We start from the raw sequence: 16,323 nt of genomic DNA, 5'->3' as shown, positions 1-16,323 counted from the left end.
ATCTGAACTCCATGCTCTGTGCAGTCGCCTTCCTTACTTAGTGTTTCACAAAGATAGGGTATCCCTCCTTGCTAATCCATCCTTTTTACCTAAGGTTTCCTCTCAAACAAACCTAAACCAAACTATTTATCTCCCCGTCTTTTTCATTAACTATTCCAACAGGTCGGAACAAAAGCTACATTTTCTGGATGTTCACCGCCAACTTAGATATTATTTAGACAGGACTAAACAATTCAGGAAATCTGATCGGCTTTTTCTATCATATGCGGAAGGGAAATTGGGCCTTCCAGTTACTAAAGTTTCCCTTTCTAGATGGCTCACCTCTACAATCACCTTCATCTATGAGATCAGACATCAAAAACTACCTTCAAGACCTAGAGCTCATTCAACTAGGGCATTAGCTACATCCGTAGCTTTTCAGGACAGGCTGCCAATAGATTCCATTTGTGCAGCAGCCACTTGGGCTTCTCCTCATACCTTCATTTCACATTACAAATTGGACATGGTCTCCAGAAACCGTGGCAACTTTGGTTCCACTGTTCTCAAGAGTCTGTTCCGATAGGCCACCCGGGATAAGGTGCTAGGGACGCAGTCCCATCCAGCAAGAATGAAGGCGAGATAGACAACTTAACATTAAGAGGTTATGTACCTACCATAACATTCCATGTTAGTTGTCTTCTTCTCGCCTTCTTTCTTGCATCCCACCCTCCTTCCCCCAAGCCTGGACAGACCGATAGGAATTCATTTTGTGATCTTCCTCTGGAAGAGTTTCATTCCCACATGTTCTACCACTTCTATTTCCCCTTTTGTTAGGTCTGGGATACCTTACACTCTGGTTTATATAGAGGTGGGTTACCCTTCTCCATGCTATGGAGACTAGAATTGCTTGGTCTAGCTATCAAACGAGATCTGAGTAGTTACCGCTTAGCATTGTGGGATATAGGGGAGCCTCGAGCCGGAGGAATTAGCTCTCGAGCTTTAGTATTGGCCGAGTCAGAGCCGAGGATCGGCTCCGAACCCATCCAGCAAGAAAGAAGGCGAGAAGAAGACAACTAACATGGAACGTTATGGTAGGTACATAACTTCTTATTTCTGCTGCTGCCAAACAAATAAAATAACTAAATCAGACTGCAGGCAGAGGGGAAGACATTTGAAATGGTACTCCCTTCCTTTCAGTTGTGAGCTGTCAGTTGCAGCAGTGACAGTTTTAACATCTCTGCAGTAGTGTGGGAGGAGGGGTCTGTCAGTTCATGTTGGGCTACAAAAGAACACCTAGGACAAAGGCATCCAGTTTAGTTACAACTCTGGCTGCTGCTGGATAACTTCAAATTATTGTGTAAAGCAAGCTCTGAGCTAAACATAAATGAGGGTGATTAGCAACAGAAAAGAAGCAGGGCCAACACAGAAGGAATACAAACTGACAGTGAGTCACAGATTTCCCATTATATGTCAATGGCATGGGAATTCACAGTTACATCCTTATGTCTGGCATAAGTCACAGAAAGAAGACTTGAAATGCTTTATGGGAAAGAGAAAGGGTTGAAGGAGAAGATCACATTGCTATATCAAGCCCCATCGGTAGCCATGTTGTGGTAAACAGGCTAAAATTACAAATAAAGCACTGAGTGATTTTTAGGTGTTAAAATAGGTCTGGAAATAAAGATAGACTGAAAAAATATATATTTTTTAGTTTTAGGGTGGAGTTTTCCTTTAATGGGTGATAGCATTATTCATGAAACATTGGTTTTGCTAGGGTGTTTGATGTTTGAATTCAATTTATTACCTTTTACTCAGCATTTTAATGCTTAACACATCCATCTGCAAATGCGCATCATCAGATTGACAGGCATGATAACACGATTGATAGAACATTTTTATTTTTAGGCTATTAAAAAGTAGCTCTTTTTATTTTAATTGTTTTAATGCATCCAGCAACTGTAATGCAGATCCTATACTGCCATCTTCTTCTAAGGCAGTTTCACTAGGTAGGTTTTACCTTTGCATTTTGTCTTTAGTCCTTATGTAAAGCAGTGAGATGAACGCCTCACCTAGGATTGTGCACCATTAAGGGAATACTAGAGTTGGGGGAACAGTATGTGGAATGTAGTGGGAACTGGGAAGTTTTTGCAAGGAAACATAAAGGTGGAATAAGAAGGTTGTAAGGATAAATAAACTGTCAGCTGTGGATGTGTTTTGTTGCCATTCTTTCATAAGTAGTGGTATAGAGAAAATGTTAAGTAATGTGTGTTGTCAGTAGCAGCAGTTTAGTAATTCTGTCTCTGGGTTGATTTAAAAAAATGGGTTGATGGGATTTATTACAGTCTAAGGACCTAATGATGAGTGCATATTCTGTAGGATAATACAGTCTGTCATGGTAAATTATTGTATTGCAGCTGTTCAGTTAAAGCTGAAATAGATTTCTTTTAACTGTTTTAAACACAGTTTAAAAACTTATTATTTTAAAGCTAATTAACACTTTTTTGGTCTGCGGGAGGATATGGAAACCAAACATTTCAGGTAGAGGAAATTGCGGACAAACAAATGTGACTACTTAGCTTGCAGGTTTTCTTTTTTTTAAGTAAATTATTAATGCTATTCATTTCATTTCATTAATTCTTGAGTTAGTTACTAATTCAGTCTAGGGTTGTGAGACCGCTGGAGTTTCAGTGAGTGCACTCAGTGATCACAAAGCAGAGAAACTGATCTTTGACAGTGTTAGCGTATGACAGGATGAAGAAAAAAGTCACAGTGCACACAATTAAAGGTAATTTGGAGCACTGCCAGCTCAGCTACATATATTTTTTGGGTGTGGAAGGCAGCTGGGACACCTGGCAAAAATCCATAATGAGACAGATAGGACATGCATACTCCACATTAAAGGTATCCCATAAAAGAATTGAACTAGAGAACCAGTGCTGTGAGGCAGCATTGCTAACCATGATAGTACTTTGCTGCTGTGTTAATATCCTGCATTAGCCTTTTAATTCAAGTGACTTTACTTGGAAATGTATTATATTTCTTTCCTTCTTCAGTTATGTTAACTGTTATTGTTTGGCTCCAGGTTAGAGATGAATAAGGAGGAGTTGTCATTCATTCAACCATCAGGAGTGGTTCAATAATTTTTCATTATCCAGCCATATTTCCTTGCTCTCTCAGCAAAGTGCTGGGAAAGGGGACAAGCAATGATTTGTCTGTGAAAGACATCCCCTCACTTACATAAGGAGAATTTCCTTCAAACAGCCACATCCGTACCCGCGAAGCATGGGAGATGGTGTTGTCTGTTTCCCCTAGTGAAGTCATACCTTCCTGGGTAGTCTTTGAGTGTGCACAGCCCTCCCCAGTGATTGTGAGTGGGCCATGCTCTTCCACTTCTCCCTCTTCCTGTTTGGTTCTTCCATTGCCAAGACCACTAATTGAACCCGTGTCACTTGGGTCACAGTGAGGGCTCCATCCCTCTGGCATGGAACTAGGTGTCCATTTATGTTAACTATTTTGTTTCTCTTCTCTTGTGCTGTATTGTTTCTTATAGCCTTATTTCTGTAAAAGTTTAATAAAAAAACAATTTAAAAAAGTGTACACTATAAACCCCTTCATTTCAAGCATGTCACATTGAGCAGAGGCGAGAAGATAATTTAATGAGGGGAAACGGATGAAAAAATGCACCTCCGGTCACTTGGAAGGATGTGGAAGCCAAAAATTTCAGGTAAAGAAAATGCTAGCCAGCGTGTATTATTTCTTGTTATTTTATTAACTTAGAAGTAGTGTGTTGGATTGAAAGGGTAATAAAAATATTTATGAATAAGTAGGAATGTCAGTGACATCTACCTACTTCAAAGTCTCATGCAGTCAAGCACACTCACCTTACATATCTAGTTGTTTGGATATTTCTTAGTGGACAAACTGAGGATTCAGTCACATAGTTTATTATTCTGTATGATGTTTAGACCTCCCCTTCTTGTAAGACTAGGAAGAAAAAGGAATGTCGTCTGCCATCACAGATTTGTCTTTTGTTGTTGGCTGATTAGATAATTATGAATTCTCCTGACTCTTTCTGTTTGATTTCCCCTAAGCTGTGTTTTGCTCCCATAATTCTGTTTCATATAGAAGCCATGTGGTAAGAGTGGCACACAGCCATTTTTGGTGAGTAAGATAATCTTCTGTATTTAGTTGCAGTTCATTGAGCAGAGAAGTCTCTCTGGAAAAAAAAACATTTCAATGGAGGCTGGGGATAATATATGTACAAAGAAAATAAGGAGAGCCAGTACCTTATACTCAGAACCGAGATGCCAAAAACCAAACAAAAATCGGTACTGTACTAGACAACAGGCAGCGCTTTGCACAACCAGGCTTAAAATCTAGGAAATTTATCAAAGTATCCTAGACAAAGTGGTGGAGATAACAGTATCAAAAGATCAAACTGAGTGAGTTTAGGTGTCCTGAACAAAGTGGTGGTGATAACAGTATTGAACATAGTGGCCTACTCTCCAGATATAGCTTGATTTTTGTCATTAGGTCTAACACTGATATGATGTGGTATTACTGGATCTCCACCAGTGATCTTGGCTTATTGCCTCTTGCAGCAAGCTATAACTTGGTAGCTGTTAACTGAGCTGTTGAGTAAAAACCCTAAGTGAAACCCATGTTAATGAACACTTGTTGGCTTACTGTCCAGATACAGCTTAGTTTTTCCGTCTAAGCTAATACTGATATGCTTTACTGATGCTGAGTCTCTACCAGTACTTTTTTCTTCTTGTCTGTAGCAACAAGTTATAATACAGTGGCTGGAAGACTGAAGATGCACTAAGTAACTATGTATAACCCAATTCTATATGATCAGTCTTTTGTCAGCTAACCGATTTGTCATCAGCTGTTCACATCTTGAACATAGTTTCCTGTGACTTGTGAAGTAAGATATCAAAAATGTATGGATCCATGCCATGGAACTGTGTACAGTAACTACATTTGTTCAGACTCCTTATTTTGCAGGTGACGTTTGCATAATTGCTTGTAAATTTCCTGTTGAATAAGAGATACTCCGATTTTATTTCCCTTTTGCATTTTTTTTGTGGCTGCAGTCGTAATTTGGGGGAAATAGATGTGCAATACTTGCAAGTTTTTTGTTGCAGTAAAAAGAAATTGTAGACAGTGCACAATTGAAATTAAATTCTAATCCAATACATGTTGATTTTTGTCAGGCAGAGATATTTGGAAGAGTTCTCCAGAATGAGGAATATAAGGAGGTAGAGTACAAGACAGAGATGGCCATGGGAATTCTGAACACTATTGACACTATTCTCACAGTCGTTGAGGACCACCGAGAGGTTAGTGATCACACAAAACCAGCAAGTTTTGATATGTTTTGCTGGTTAGGTCTGGTTTAGCATTTTCATCATGGAGATTAATATTCAAGTATGTTTATTTCTTAAGGTATAGTGAAAACAAATTGATCCTAGTAATTTTGTGTATATGAATGAAACAATGGTGCATGAATTATTAACCTTGCTGCCTCACGGCACTTGACTGCCTAATTCGATGTCCTGCTGCCATACCTTTTTTAATTTTCCAAGTCTTTTGGGTTTCTAATACCATGATGGGAATGAACCCCATTCTTTAGTTCATGAAATTAACATTGTTTCAATGTTTGATGTTAGCCAGAAGTGCTCATTGTAGCACCCACAGTGTGCCCAGTATTGACTCCTTCTGCAATTCATACAGTTACATGTATCAGCAACATATCAAGTACGATTGTAAATTCTTTTTTATAAAAAACAAGTAATCTCCGTGGTATCCCCGAAGTCTCAAAACAACCCACTAAAATGTAGTGGGTCTAAAAACAAAACAGTGTAAGAAACTTCTGTGTGTGGAAGATTTTCAGTCCATATATTTCTAGTTAATCACTGTATATTAATCAGATCAGACAATAGTAGTAGAAGTAGCGAACGTAAACTTGTCAAGTCAAAAAGTAATAATAGAAAATATATAATTCTACAGCATTACTAAGTATTCGAAAGTAATCCAAGCAAGGCAGGCAGTCTGTTTCCAGTCGAAAATTCTTTATTAAGTACACAGACAAACGATCCAAGTAAAACAAAAATAGAGTAATAATTTCCTCACAAGCTTTCTAAATATATATATACTTTTTATCAGGCATGAGAGTGGTTTATTGTGCTGTAAAACAAAGTGTTATTGGTACACATGTTAAATTCACATCCCTTCCCCCATCAGTGTGACATTCGAGCTGGTCTTGCCCTACCTAGTAGCTATCATAATAATATATAGCCCTGATGTACTTTAATGGTACATCTTATTTAACCAAATTATTAAGTAGATTATTAAGTCTGTGATTTTATACAAGGCAATATACTACATGGCTGGAAATATATCAACCTTAGTTCATTTTGCGATCAAAAATTATATATAAATATATACATATACATTTTGCATGTAAAAATCAGTTTCTATTTTCATAACCTATTGTTAACAAAGATCGCTTTCGTCCTTCTAGACTTCTTCAGGTCTGTGTACAAGAACCCTAAAAACCTATATAATTGTATAATTAGTTAGTATTGTTATTACCATCATTTTGAATAAAGTGGAAAAAAGAGGACCAGAAAAAAAAAAATATATATATATGTATGATGATGGAAACAAAATATACACTTAAATTTCAAATGATTTAAAATGGTGTTTAAAACCAATTTGTAGAAAAAAATAAAATACAATTAGTCATGTAAACAATGTGGCTGTTGCTCGTGCTACTATTGGAACTATCTGGGTATCTTTCTTCCACATTGCCTTCGTTTCTGCCTGCAAATCCTGGTATTTTATGACTGTCTCTCTCTGTACAAGCACTGTAGTCACTGGGTGTAGCAGTTTCAATGATCAATGCTACTTTTGTCTTCTTTTCATGGACTACTATATAGGTTCATAGGTTCATACTAGGCTATCTGCCCTAGGGCATTTATAAGCCTAGCCAGAATGTGTTTGGCTTTTGCCACCCATTTTAAATTTATTTTGCTATGCCCTTTTTCGAGGTTAGTATACTGTGCCTCTGTCTAACAGTGACACAGAAGTGATACCCGTGGTAAACCTACGATCTCCCATCCACTCATCAAGATTCCTCTTGAAGAGAGTCAATGAGTAACTCTGCCTAACCTGGACAGGGATTTTATTCCAGAGTGAAGGGAGCCTCTGGGTTATGAATCTGTCCCTCCAGCATGTCCTATTTATTTCAGTGCTGAGGTTCAAGTCTCGAGCGTAGCTCGATGGGATTTGGATTTTCTGAGGTGCAGCATGTCCATTAATTCCGGGTTGGACATGGCTTTATATGTCAGGCACAGATCGCCTCTGAACAGGCGGTATGCCACTGAGTAGAGCTGGAGTTTCTTTAACCGGGCAGCATATGGCATCTGTTTGAGCCCTTTGATCCTCTTGGTGAGGTACTTTTGGGGTCTTTCCAGTTGCTGCAGGTGTCTGGTAAGGTACATGCCAAAAGGGCATTGTACTCAATTATGGGCCTGATGAGGGATGAGTAAAGAGGCACGATGACCTCCCTGATCTAGATGTGAATCCCTTCATGATTAGGTGGGCTATATAAAATGTTTTTCTAACCACTTTGGCCACGTGGTTGTCAAATGAGAGATTGCTATCAACTTGGGTCCCCAGGTCCCTAATTACTTCTTCTGTACTTAATGGATTACCACCTATGTGGTAATTTGTGGGCACTTTGTTTTTGCCAAAGGGGATGACTATACACTTTTTGGCATTTAGCTTGAGGCCATGGCTCTGGCACCAGTTATCTGTTTCTATGAGGCCCTTTTGGAGGATGCTTGTGTCGGCTGGAGAGTCGATTATGGCGCCCAGTTTGCAGTCATCTGCGAACCTGGTCAGCCACAGTCCTTCCATGTTGGCCTGTACCTCTGAGAAATATATACCGAACAAGAGAGGTCCCAGGACTGAGCCTTGTGGGACACCACTTGTAACTGGTTTGGAGTCTGACATGGCTCCAGCAATTCTAACCATGTGAGTTCTGTCCTTGAGCCAGTTTGCAATCCATCTAGTGACATAGGGGTTTATATTTAAGCTGGTGAGCTTATCTATAATGCCCGAGTGGGGTATTGTATCGAAGGCTTTTGTGAGGTCCAGGTAGGCTGTGTGGACCACCTTCCCCTCGTCAATGACCTTGGTGACTGTTTCAAAGAAATCAACCAGGTTTAAGAGGCAGGATCTGCCCTTAACAAAACCGAACTGGGTAGGATCCAGTGTCTGTAGGTCCCCAATATCTTTATTTATGAGGTCCATGATGATCCTTTCCATAGCTTTGCAGACCAAGCTAGTCAGGCTTTTGGGGCGATAGTTTCCAGGATCCGTCGAGGCACCACCTTTATGGAGAGGGACCACTGTTGCTGTATGCCACTGTTTGGGCACATATCCTGTAGTAAGGCTGAGATTGAACAGTAGTTTTATGTTTGGGTTTAGCTGCTCTTGGAGTTCATGTAGGACGCAGCCCGGGACACCGTCTGGTCCCATTGATGCTGTGTTTTTTGCTTTGGAGAGGGCGGCTCTTACCTGAGCATCTGAGATGTCAGGGGGGGGCAGCACTCTGCTGGGATAGATATTTGCCCTTTTGGTGGGGAGGGGGGGTGAAGTTTGCGTTGAACCTGTCAGCTAGGATGTTGGCAATGTCTGTGGGTTCGTGTATTTTTTGTCATTTTGGACTAATTCTGAGCATATCTGGTCTGTTTTTCTCGCATCAATATTTTGAACTGTTGGTAATAAGTGATCCCATGTGAGATAAACTTCATCATTTTCTGTAATGCTTTGTGGCTTATGTTTCCAGTGTTTTTTTCGCTACTTCAATATTATAATGTTGTTGTTCTGTCTAAAGGACTTACTTTTATTCTGAGCTGTACTAGTGACCTTACTTACACCCTGGTTGATTTTAAACTTTTTATAAGGAATCTGTCCCTCAAGTTGGAGTTCAGAGATAATAATTATGTCTCAGACAGTAAACAGTTCAAGAAACTGAGTTTGTATGTTCCGAGTATTCCACCCCTTGTGGCTGCTTTCAGCAAAATGGTTGAGAATGACCTTTATGATATGGAAAAGAGGACTGATAGGCGGTGAAGAGGGAGAGGGAATTTGACTTATGTCCAGAGAAGAGCTTTGGAGGGGTTGAGGAATGACAACCTCCCTTGTCATCAGACCAGCTGACAAGGGAGGTGCCGTTGTGATTATGAACTCTGCCTTTTTATGATGAATCCATGAAGTGTATGTTAGGGGATCAGAGGTTCTATTGTGCTATAGCGTTTGACTGTGTGAGGTCTCATGTCCAGATGATAAGTGAGATGTTGGAAGATCTACTTAAGAGTCATGCCATAACTGAAGAGCTTTATGAGTATTTGTTGGCCAGTGACCCCCTCATACCTGTGATACAGGGCCTGCCTAAAATACACAAAGACAGTATTTCACCACCCATGAGGCCTATTGTCGTGGGTAGAGGGTGGTCTACTGAACCATTTTCGATATATGTGGAGAGGTTTCTGCGTCTGATAGTAGATGCAAAAGCTCATATCCTGAAAGATACTAAACAGTTTTTGTTGGATTTATATGAATATATGAAGGGAGTATCTGTTGATCTCCCGTATTTGTTGGTTACTATGGACATTCAGTCTCCTTTACGGTGATTCCGAACAGAGAAGGGATCTTGATGGTCCATGACTATTTGAGGAGAGGGTCCGGTTTGAGTGATTTTGCTGTGGATCTTTTGGTGGTGTTTTTGGAAGTAGTGTTGGAAAATAACATCTTTTGCTTTGGATCACAATGTTATTTACAGAGGGATGGCATGGCTATGGGCACTTCTTGTGCCAATAGCTACGTCAACATCTTTATGGCTGCATGGGAGGAAACCTATTTGTTTGCTCTGGATGAGTTTGTTGTGCAGGTATTGTTTTATAGACGCTTTGTAGATGATTTGTTTTTTATATGGAGAGGGTCTACAGAGGAGTTAAGTTTTATTGATAAAGTCAGTACCCTCTCACCGTTTTTGAATTTTAGTTATGAGTCCTCAGATACATGTATTTCATTCTTGGATGTCTATATAGAGAGGTTATCCTTTGGGTTGCTGAATACAGGTTTGTATAGGAAGCCTTGTCATAGAAATGCCCTTCTCCATAGGCATAGTATGCACCCTGGTTATATGTTTGGGAACATTGTTAGGGACCAAGTTCTCAGGACCTCCTGTTATAGTCCGAGGAGTGAAGGTTTTGAATCAGGATTGACTGATTTGTGTGAAATATTTAAAGCTAGAGCCTATAGAGATGTTGATTTAGAGAAGGGGCTCTGTGAGGTATCTATGTTGAGGGAAGGTGGTGGTGTCCCATGTTTTTCTGGTATGGTAGGGGCTTCACTGAGTGGTGGACTTGATAGATCAAAGGATAGGATAGATTTGGGGAATTGTTTTTGGGTACCTTTGTTTTACACTAAATATGTGGGTAGTATAAAGGATGTGATTAGGTCACATTGGGGTGTGCTGACAGTTGACCCCGATTTGAAAGAATTGGTAGGTGCTACGCCACACTTCGTGTATAAGAATAAACCCAATTTGAAGAAAATGTTATGCTATTCTAAACAAGCATGGAAGAATTATGAGGTCATATGGACTGTTCCGTGTGGTCAGTGCAATTATTGTGATTAAATTGACACTGACATTGGTTTTGTTCATCCTATATGTGGTAGTAGACACAGGGTGAAGGTGTCTGCAGATTGTATGTCCATGCATGTGGTTTATCTCGCCTCCTGTTCGTCCTGCAAGCTTTTTTTATGTGGGTAAGACAGACAGGAGGTTGAGGGATAGGATAAGGGAGCATTTGTACCAGATAAGGATTAAATCCACTGTGAAAGCCCTCTCTAAGCATGTTCTGGCTACCGATGATACACATACCTTTCTTTTCAAGGTTCTTGATGAGGTTATGACAAATTTTAGGGGTGGGGATCTGAGGAACAGAACTGAGACCCTTGAGTCCAAATGGATTATTAGACTTAGAGTGGACTTGTATCCAGGGTTAAATGAGAAAGTACCATTAAAACCATTCTTGAAATCCAGGATGTTGAAGTAGACACACCATATTTGGTGTGCCACTTTGACATGTCTGGATTATTTGCTATATGTTTATTGTTAATAGTTATTAGTGATTGCACTAGATACAATGTATGCCCTGTTTGATATATAGACACAATTTTGCACAGATTTTTTAAGAATTTTTATTTACATTGAAGTGTTCTATATGTATTTTATATTAATTTCAGGGTATGTTTTTTATATTTATGTGTATGGTTGCTATGCCTTTAAGGGTTTCAATGATTTTTGTGATTTTCGTGCCTTATTTTGTTTAAATGAATAGTTAGAATGTGGGATTACATGGTCTGAGGAAGCCTTCTAGGTGAAAGCGCTTACCACGTTTGTCTTGGCCGGTGAATAAAGTTGTTTTATGAATTTTTCTGCTGCTCCTGCATCCTATTATTGGTTGCTGAATATGTATGCTTCATTGGACTGTTTTGCACGTTAAATGTTCCATGTTATTTGCTGCCTTGTTTCGCTCTTGCACTGGGTTGTTTTGCTTATTTATTTATCAGGATTGTGTGTGCTAAGAGTGTTTACTCTGTGGAGAGTGATATTTACTCTTGGTTTCCAATTCTGTTTTAAAAAACCTGCAGTTATCTGTTTCTCCCACATGTTCAGTGTATTTTGTAAACTAACGTGTATGTAGTCCACTGTCTATAGCCGCCAATATTAATCTTTCATCTTTTGGTTTAAATTCACCTCTCCTTAACCATTCCCGCATTCGATTCTGGTCAACTTGAGGTTGTTCCAAGAGTTTTCTATATTTATGCATTTTCCACATTTCTCGCCTTCTCATCTGATCCTTCACCTTATATTCTTTCTTTTGTTTTTGGCACATTCAGTTGCTGCCTGATTTTTTATCTACTTTTTGTTTGATTTTTATTCCTGCTTGACACCAATATGTTTCTGCTACACTAAGCAGGGAAGTCATCGTAGACTTATTCTCCTCAAGTTTTAAAACTTTCACTACGTTTGGGTCTTGTGAGGTCAGCAGTTATGTATGCAGTCCTACGATTGCAGATATATATATATATATATATATATATATATATATGCAATCAATTTCGAGGAGGACCATACCTCCTCCTGATCAGGGAATATATAGTCTTGATATACACTGATTTTTTTAAATCATTTGATAAGCATGAAGCATCCTTGTTTTCCTGCCTAACCGATCCAACACGTTTTGGGACCAGTCAGTCTCTCCAAAACTGTAAGTTAGGACAGGAAGAGCAAATTGGTTTATAGCTTGGATTTTGTTCCTAGTTGTCAGAGCTGTTTTCAGTAATAATTTTAGTCTTCTAAAATATTCCTTACTACATTTTATTTGCATCTGTTCATGTTGTATTTTTAATTCTTCATCAATTCCCAAATATTTATACAGTCCCTCTTGCTCAAGTTTTTTATATCATATTTCTATCCCAGGCTGATGTTTTTTTGGTGCTGCAGCTTTTCTGCTTTAAAGGTTGCTTTTGCACATTTATCAAGACCAAATGAACTATACAGTTTTAAATCATCCATGAAAAGATGAGAAGTCTTCATACTTTGCTTTTTTTTCTGGAAGCCAAATTGTAGCTATGACCTAATCTGTTAAGTACACAGCTTAATGGTTAAGGGAAAGGCAAAAGAGCAGCGGTGACAGAGCCACCCTGGAATAACCCCCTTTGGATTTTTATCCCTGTAATAATGTTTTGTTGTTTATCATGGCTTAACTGTAAAGTGGTTTGCCACTGTTTCATAGTGGCTGTAATGTAATTGATCAGTGTATGGTGTATCTTATACATTTTTAAGCACTCTTTTATCCATAAATGTGGAATAATGTCAAATGCTTTTTTTATAGTCTATCCGTACCATACTTAGATTCTTCCCTTTTTACAGCTCTCCATTATGAATTTATTTAATAACAAATGATTCTTTGTTCCGTATGACTTTCTTTTGTTACCCTTATGTTCTACTGCCATGATTGAGTTTTCTTCTAAATGACTAGAAAATCTGTCATCAGTTCCATTATACAGTTTATATGTCACCAGAAGGCAAGTTATTCTATAGTTTTGGGATAGCTTGCAGGTTTGCTTTTAGTAGGGGTATTTTTTCCTGTTGTTAACCAGGTTGCTCTCTGTTTGGGGAACCAATGTATTAGTTCTTAATTTCTGCTAAATCTTCATGTAAAGATGTTAATACTTTTAACCACAAGTTAGGTACTGCATCTGGGCCTGGGGTTTTCCACTTAGCTTTTCTTAACTTTATTTCAATCTCTCTGGCTGTTACTTCATCCCATGTCATATCATGTACATTTGAACTTCTTATTCCTTCTTCTATCTATTCACCATCTTTGTTGTGTTCCACAGGATCTTCGTACATATTTAGCCAAAATGTATCTATTTCTTCTTTTTTGGTGGTGTTTCAATTCCTTTTGCTTGGTTTCCCATTTCTCTGTAAAACTTTTTTGGTCATCAGTAAATTTATTATTTTGTACTTTTCCTTTATATTTATCTGCACATCTAAGTTTTTCTGTCTGTGCTGATATTTTTTTTTATTGTATGCGATAGTGCACGATAGATCCTGATCTGATGTTCTTCGTGTTTTACTGTTGCAGTCATCTCATTTGGGTTATCTGCTTGCAGCAGCCCTCAGTCGGCTTGATTATCAAAGTCTTGGGTCCTGCGTTGGTTGCTGTCTCATCTTCCGTGACGTCAGGTAGTCAGGGGTATAAAGCATGCAGCCGACGCCATTACATCCGTCTTTCTTGCCTTGCGGTGTCCGAAGCAGAAGCAGTTCGCAAGTGCCGGTCGGCTGACTCCTGAAATTTTCGTTTTCGAGTTTCAGAACCAAAGTCTTCAACTAAAGCTAAGTACCCCGTTGGGGAAACTTTTTCTTGCTCTAAACCGATGTCAGTAAAAGTCAATAATTGTGTTTCTTGTGGAAAGCAAATACCTCATAAAGATTTTCATTCATACTGTATTCCTTGCCTAGGCCCTGACCACGACGTACTTCGCTGTCGCTTTTGTGGCTTATTTAAGCAATGAACTATCCATTATTGATATATTTACACTTCTTTTGGTACTCGGTTCAATTATCCAGATATGTCTTCGGTAAGCCATCCGACTACCAACATTCTGAAAAAACGCAAAGATAAAGACAGAGACAGGCCACCTTGGTCCAAAGCTGCCGACGACACTTTTCCTAAGCCAGTCGCCAGTTCACCAGTACTCAGTGAGGTGCTTTCGCAGCCCCTTATACCCACTACTTCAGATTCGCAGGCCTCTACTGAGACCCATTCGGAGTCCGGTATGCTGCAAGATGCTTCAACTGTGGAAGCAGATGTCTCTACCTTGGATGGGTCTGGAGCTGCTGTGCAGGCACCAGCTTCTGAGGGTGTATTCAGGCCTACTGACTTGCATATTAAACCAACTCCATCTTTTTCTTCAAGGCCTAAAACTCAAACCATGCCTAGAAAACCGATGCCCAGACTGCATGGTCAGGCCTCTGTGCCTAAAAAACAAATGATAAGAATGGCTGAAGACCTTATTACTTTAATCAGGGGAAGCCAAACTTCCCCTTCTAAGAGAACTAGGACTGAATTTGCTTATGATACTTCTGACCAGAATTTTGAAATTTCTGTTTCCTCTGATGGCCAGGATTTACCCTTATCTACCTATGAGGATTCTGATGCAGAGGACTCTATTCCCTCTGCCCCCCCCCCCCCAGAGGATTTCTCTTCTGGTGAAACTTTGCATGCTCTTAGGGAGCATTTTTCCTGGGAGAGCCAGGATTATTATGATTCTAAAAAGAGGCTTAGGGATTTCTTACTCCTGCCTCAACACAGGCCTTTAGCTATCCCTCCTGTACTAGACATTGTTGATGATGCCTTTTGGAAACTAGCTTGGCCCCTGACTCTTTACCTCCTGCTTCCAGAAAACCTGATAGATATTACAGGGTTCTTGATTCTCACAAATTCCTTTTTAAAAATCCTACTGTGGATTCTGAGACCATTTCACAGGGACCCAAGGGCATTAAGGTTTCCGACCAAACCATAGCACCCCCACTGCCTTACTCTCCTTTACTAACACTATCCTTCAGCATAAAAACAATGGCTCTCTCTCCTCTGCTACTTTCCGAGACCTATCTAAAGCATTTGACATGGTCCCACACAAACCACTCATCTCTGTCCTCAATAACCTGTCCTTCTCTCAATCAGTCACCAACTGTTTTCAGAGTTACCTCTCTGACCGCCAACAATCCGTTGTGTGGCAGAATAACATATCTCCCCAACTACCTGTCTCCATAGGGGTTCCCCAAGGATCCATCCTTGGGACCCCTAATCTTCTCTGTTTTCACCAATAATCTAGCCTCTGCCACCAAACATGGCACACTCATACAATATGCAGATGACTCAACCATCATCTGCTCAGCCCAATCCCTACCCAAACTGCAAAAAGTCACACAGGAAGCCTTCTCCTCTGTTGAAACTTGGTTATCTGATGCCCAATTAATACTCAACCCAAACAAAACTAAACTACTCATCTTCCAACCCACCAAACATACTCAAAACAACTCTCACTTTAACATTACAGCAAAAGACAACACCACTATATACCCAACTGAACACACCAAATTGCTAGGAGTGGAAATCGACAATAAACTAAAATTTGACATTCACATATCCATGGCCATAAAAAAAGTCCACAAAAAACTAGGAGCGTTATACAGAAATAAGCAACTTCTCACCAAAGCAGAAAAGATTTCAATAGCAAATTCCCACCGTATCTCCACCCTACTTTATGCCTCTCCAATATATACCAACCTAAGGCAATGCGATCTAAACAAGCTAGAGACCTGCTACAACAAAATCGCCAAATTCACCACAGGGGCATCCTACCGTAGTCACCACTGTCTCTCACTTGCTGAACTGGGTTGGCTTGAACTCCCTCACCTCCTTCAGTAGTATCAACTATCACTTGCCCACAAACTAGTAAACCATCCACTAAATGTCCCATCCCTCCAGAATCTACTCCAACCCTATCGCACCACCAGACCACTGAGATCCAGCAAAAAAATCACTTGCAGATCACTAAAGCCAATAACTCTGCTGGTGAAGCACTATTCTCTTACGCCATAGCCAAATTATGGAAGTCCCTCCCACCCACAATTACCTCGTACCATTATGCACCCACTTCAAAACTTTACTAAAATCGCACCTA

At 39.7% G+C, this 16,323-nt stretch overlaps 1 protein-coding gene across 1 annotated transcript in view; it reads left to right on the top strand.

The window, feature by feature from the left end:
• Positions 1–16,323, top strand: part of IPO8 (importin 8) — a 3,293,983-nt gene that overhangs the window by 2,062,605 nt on the left and 1,215,055 nt on the right. The window contains exon 16 of the mRNA XM_044088203.1: positions 5,196–5,321. Within this exon, the coding sequence (XP_043944138.1) occupies positions 5,196–5,321 (126 nt within the window). The remainder of the gene's footprint in view (positions 1–5,195; positions 5,322–16,323) is intronic.

This window comes from Protopterus annectens, chromosome 11.part0, assembly GCF_019279795.1.
Source record: "Protopterus annectens isolate FY-2018-M chromosome 11.part0, PAN1.0, whole genome shotgun sequence".
NCBI classification, from domain to species: Eukaryota; Metazoa; Chordata; order Ceratodontiformes; family Protopteridae; genus Protopterus; species Protopterus annectens.
This window is presented reverse-complemented; position numbering and strand designations above follow the sequence as displayed.